Genomic DNA, 5792 nt, shown 5'->3' with positions numbered 1-5792 from the left:
GGCTCTTAGGTTCTTAAAGTGTAACCCCTGGACGGACCGCGTCAGCATCCTAGGAAACTTGTTAGAAACACACATTCCCCAGCCCCGGCCTAGACTTACTGAATCAGAAAATCTGGGCAGTGGGGTCTAGAAATCCGTGTTTTAACAAGGCTCCAGGTGATTCCAATGCAAGTTAAAATTTGAGAACCGCTGACTCTAGAAGGGTGTTTTTCAAAATTTAATATATATTTGAACCATTTGGAGATCTTGTTCAAATGCAGATTCTGACTCAGTAAGTTAGAAATGGTGCCTGAGATTCTGAATTTCTAACAAGCTCCCAGAAGATGCTGCCAATCTACTGAGCACACTTTGAGTAGCAAAGTGCTAGGGTACAACTTCTTTATTTCTTTGTGGAATTATCCAGGTACTGTATATAGGAAAACTTTTTTACCTCAATTAGTCATAGGTTTATACACAGATTAGGCTTTTTATGGTTGTTTACATTTTCTTTTAAAGATTTTATTTATTTTTTTTCCCCCCAAAGCCCCAGTAGATAGTTGTATGTCATAGCTGCACATCCTTCTAGTTGCTGTATGTGGGACGCAGCCCCAGCATGGCCAGAGAAGCGGTGCGTCAGTGCGCGCCCGGGATCCGAACCCGGGCCGCCAGCAGCGGAGTGCGCGCACTCAACCGCTAAGCCACGGGGCCGGCCCTACATTTTCTTTTAATTAACACAATCTGGTGAATCTGCACATTAGCTTTTTTGGTCCTGAGGAAAGTCTTTTGGTCCAACATTTTCTAGTTAAAACTGTTTTCAAAGTCTTTCCTACAATCATTGGTTTCCTAGGCTCCTGGCTATAAGAATATTCCTAGAATATTATTCTACTCCAAAACGTACCTCTTTTCCCTTTGCCTCATCTGCCATAATCTTTCCTTATAGTATTTCCAAACCCAGTTTCTATAGCAGACTCTGGCCAGGACCACCACTCTGTATTTATAACTGAGTCCTATATAGTTAAGTTCTTATCTCTAGATTTTAATTGTTTGTAGTACATTTACTAGTATAAATGTAAACATTCGATAGTGAGTTATACAACATTCAGATAACTATAGTGTGTCAGAATGCTGGTTTCCCCAAGATCATACATATTTGGGGGGAAAATTTGGCACTTGTAGATACTGAATACTATTCTGCTAGAGCCTCCTTGCTTATTTCTGCCTCTTCTTGTTTGGGTCATAATATAACTAAGGAGGAACACATACTCAGTTCAAGTTTGGATACCTTAATGAAATGTGACACGTTTTCTGTATTTAGAGTGATACCTCTTGAAAATAAAAATAACTTTTTAAATACTTTTATTGTGAAGTATAAAATATTTGGAAATGATTTTTAAAATTTTAGTGTGAACAATTCAATAATCTTTACAAGAGAAAGCACCACATTAAAAAATTACATTCGTAACAAACAATCTAAAATGCATATGCTAAAATGATTTAATAGTAATTACAATAGCAAATCATGAACTTCAGAAACTTTCTAATCACAGATCTAAATCAGGGGTCTCAAACTCAGATGTCTTCACTGCTAAGTAGGAAACACAAAGTAGTGAAGAAGTCTGATGCAACAGTAAGTCCAGTGGACGGTGGCAAATTGGCGAATGCATGCCCCATCTAAAGACTTTTCAAATTCAAAATATTTTGAAATATGCACCCTGAATAAAACAACTGTGGGCCAAGCTGGCCTGTATCAACTGCGAGTTTGCAACTCTAGCCTAAATGAATTTCTAGCAATTTATGTACCCAATCTTCAAAATGGCAGAAGCACTTCTCTGAATATATATGTTGTCTCTATCTCTCTATCTACCTATCTACCTATCTATCTCTCTATCTACCTACCTATTGTTTTAAAGCTCAAGCCACTATTTTGGAGGGAGTGAATAAAAAAAACTTTAAGAAAAAGTATTTTGCATTTTGAATTAATCAATTTAGGCATTTGCATGGATATATTCTTAAAACATTTGGTTGAGATGAAATTTTTAAAATGTCTTCTTTCACATTTGTTTGGGAAAAATTAGTTATGCCTAAGAGTTAATTAAAATGAAATGAAATTTCATTCTTTTACCAGTAGAAAGTCACACACCATAGTACATTATTGCTTAGTAAGAAATATTTATATGAAAAATAAAGTATTGGTTTTACTAAAGTCACTGTTCAGAAAGCATTCAATCATTCACCTCACTACATACATAAGAAACTACTTGTAATTCAGTTGACAATAAGTTTTACTTCATTTTAAAAGGTATTTTGTTAAAGAGCTTTAGTATGTTTTATACTTGGTGTTAAAAGTAAAGGTTACAGTCTGAACGTGTAAAAGTACTGTAGCTCAAATGGCTGTAACTATGTTGGTTTGTTATGCCAAAGCAGTTTTATAGAATTTACAATTTTGTACGCCATCAATGACTTCACATTAATAATTTTTAAATAGTTTTTAAAAATTAAGGTGATAGAGGGATTAGAGAGACAAATAAAATTTCCTTTAAAAAGGCTACAAAGGTACATTATAATTCAGATATCCTTACTAGACTAGGAATACATATTTTAAAATAATCCATAGGTAACACAGATTTCAAACAAATAAAACTCAAATATATTTATCCCAAACCTTGAAACAATACCCAAAAATATTTTCTACTTTTGTAAAACATTTTAGTTTTCAGCTTGAGAGTTTAACATAAAAACAAAGCACCAAATCTAGCCATATAATCTTCCAATTTAAAAAGTTAGTAGTTATTATATCTTTTCTATAAAACAAAGTTTATGTGGGACAAATCAATTTCATTTGTGGCCATTAATTTCTGAAATTAAAAAGCCAAAGCTGTTAAGTTCTTGGCCTAATTTAGCAAACCCAGAGAAGGTATACAAGAAACTGATAGATAGAAACTGAAATTGATAGACAGTATCTATCAATTAATGCAACAGGTCTTCCATTATTTCCATTTTTCATGAATTGAAACTTTTTTTTTTTTTGTCAGAAAGATGGGCCCTGAGCTAACATCCGCCAATCCTCCTCTTTTTGTTGAGGAAGACTGGCCCTGGGCTAACATCCATGCCCATCTTCCTCCACTTTACATGGGATGCCGCCACAGCATGGCTTGCCAAGCAGTGCGTCGGTGTGCGCCCGGGATCCAAACCGGCGAACCCCGGGCCACCGCAGCACAGAGTGCACACTTAACCGCTTGCGCCACCGGGCGGGCCCAGAATTGAAACTTTTTAAGTAGGAGAAATATATTTAGCATTTTTTTCTAACCTAATATTTGGCAAAGTTTTAAAGTGGCCAAGTCTTACGTATCTCATCTGCATTCCCACATTCATTTTAATTATTAAAAGCACTTAAGTATGAAGCAATCAGGATTTTTTAGAATTCAGAGTTAACACTGATTTTACACATCAAAAGTATTTCCATGGCAGAAAATTAAAGGTAAAATAAGATTGTGAATTCACTATGGATTCATAAAAGAAATAAACATGTTTCTCAAATCAAGTCAATAGCAGAAATATATAACGGTTTAGAATACAGGCTGATGTATTACAAACTTAGTTCGGTTTAGCAGTTCTTTAAAAACCAATAGGGTTTCTATGAATACATTTATTTTAAATTAATAAATTATTCATAATTAAAAATTTAAAGGTTTCATAAATAGTAACAGACTAGATATTGAGTATATGGGATTCCCACAAACAATAACAAAATACTTCAACATTATTTCATCCAAATATTGGTTTAAAGTTATTCAAAGGTATTTAAAGATTACAGTTGACTGATCTTTGACACTGAATTCCAGACTAAATCGATAGCAGTTCGATATATAGAGCTGTCTGCTTGTTCTTCAAATCCTCAATGGATGAAACTCCTTTCGTAAGAACATGATGGTCGCACTGGTTACATACAGTGATCCAATTAATTAGCGTATTTATGGAGGAAGCGTTCAAATGCATCATAGATGGCTCGTCTAAAATTAAATATGAAAGAAAAACTACAAGTAATTAGCAAAAAAAGGGGACAGACAGTGCTTTTACTATAAGTGACTTTCAAAATTACCTGTGTCTTGCAACCTGACCTCCTCTCCAAATAGCTATGAAAGAGGCAGGTACCTGAGGGTGGGTGTTTGGATCCATGTGCCTTCACCACTACTGGAAAACCTCAAATGTGCTGCCAACTGATGATGGGCTCAGAAGCACCATCTTTTTCTGTGAAGCACTTTTTTGTGCCTTAGAATTTATATAATATGTATCCATGTATGTATAATATATAAAATGGTAAAAGAAAAAGGAACTGGTTCCTTTTTATTTTGTCACTTGTTGAAAATTAAATGGCTACATAACTTTTCAGAATGTAGTATTCAATTTATTTCATAGATTATGATATAGATGCTCTTTGTTTACAAAACCATGTTCCTAGCAACTGAACTTAAAATCTAAAGTCTTAGTTTCCTACATTAACTTCACTAGGTATTTTAATATTTTAATTGGAAAGGAATAGTCAAATTAACCTGGCTCATGTCCATAAGATATTATTTTTATTTTTTTTACTTTTTGAGGAAGATTGGCCCTGGGCTAACATCCGTGCCCATCTTCCTCTACTTTATATGTGGGACACCTGCCAGAGCATGGCTTGATAAGTAGTGCATAGGTCCAGGCCCAGGATCCAAACCCGTGAATCCCAGGCCGTGGAAGCGGAGTGCGCGAACTCAACCACTATGCCACCAGGCCAGCCCCAGATATTATTTTTAAAGCTTACTTTGTTTTTTTCCTATTGCAAAATACATTTTCATTGTAGAATATTCAGAAAATCCAAAAATACAGAAAGGAAAATAGTCATAATCCCATCACTCTAAGGTATCTACTATTAATCTTTTCATATATTTCCTCCAGGCTTTTTTTTAATGCATATGTCTATAAATAATTACTATGAGATCATATTAATTTTGTATCCTCCTTGTTTGACTAAGCATTTCCCCACATCCCTAAAAAGATATTACGATTATCTTTAAAACTGGCAGCCTGCTAGCAGATTAAGATTTCCAATATGCTGGGAAGACACAGCTTTCTATCACACTTCTATTCATTTGGCTCAAAAATTTGTCCCTTGTAAAATGTAATAAACAACAAGAAGGGAAACAAATTAAAGATGGATATTTGCATGTTGGTATAAACACAAAGAGATTTTGTTTTGAGGACAGGTGTGAGAGCAATAGTTGACTGCAAGTAAGAGGGAGAGAGGGCCCTGAGATGTTTGTCCACTGGATAATTTTTTCCCCAGAGTTAGTCCTGGGTACTTGCTCTGGTAGAATGAATCTGAATTTCTTTTACTTCCTAAGCCCTGATGTAATCTAGGCTTGTGTACATGGTATGAGGAGGGTTAGGAGAGGTATACATGTGCTTTTTTAATCATTTGAATAGTCTCTTATTCACGTATATTACCAATCAGTTCTAAATAACTTAACACAAAATATTAGAGCACATAAAGGAGTGGCTTGTTTTAGTTTTACATCTGGTGAGTGAAAAGACTGAATTTTTAAAAATTCTACTATCCCAATGTCATCTAAACTCTGTTACATGTTAAAGTGACTGGTGGGGAGTAAGAGAGGCCAAATAGCTTAGTAGTGACTCCACCTGAGGGAGTTATTTAATCTTTTTTGTTCCCTGTATTTCTGTGTAAAGGGGATAATTACGTATGAAGCAATTGCTCAAGTACCTGGCACATGGTAATAACTAACATTTATCTCTTTCTCAAATGAAGCCTTCAAATTAGC

The 5792-nt window shown here is 34.9% G+C and overlaps 1 protein-coding gene across 6 annotated transcripts in view; it reads right to left on the bottom strand.

The window, feature by feature from the left end:
- Positions 1–1311: 1311 nt before the first annotated feature.
- The window catches only part of ABHD18 (abhydrolase domain containing 18), a 53845-nt gene continuing 49364 nt past the window's right edge, over positions 1312–5792 (bottom strand). For 5 of the 6 annotated variants that reach the window (XM_058550048.1, XM_058550054.1, XM_058550052.1 and 2 more), the window contains one exon: positions 3858–3989. In XM_058550048.1, the coding sequence (XP_058406031.1) occupies positions 3938–3989 (52 nt within the window). In that variant the 3' untranslated portion in view covers positions 3858–3937. Of the gene's footprint in view, positions 3990–5792 lie in introns of all 6 variants that reach the window. The other variant, XM_058550049.1, reaches the window with a different exon arrangement.

This window comes from Diceros bicornis, chromosome 11 (assembly GCF_020826845.1).
Source record: "Diceros bicornis minor isolate mBicDic1 chromosome 11, mDicBic1.mat.cur, whole genome shotgun sequence".
NCBI classification, from domain to species: domain Eukaryota; kingdom Metazoa; phylum Chordata; class Mammalia; order Perissodactyla; family Rhinocerotidae; genus Diceros; species Diceros bicornis.
This window is presented reverse-complemented; position numbering and strand designations above follow the sequence as displayed.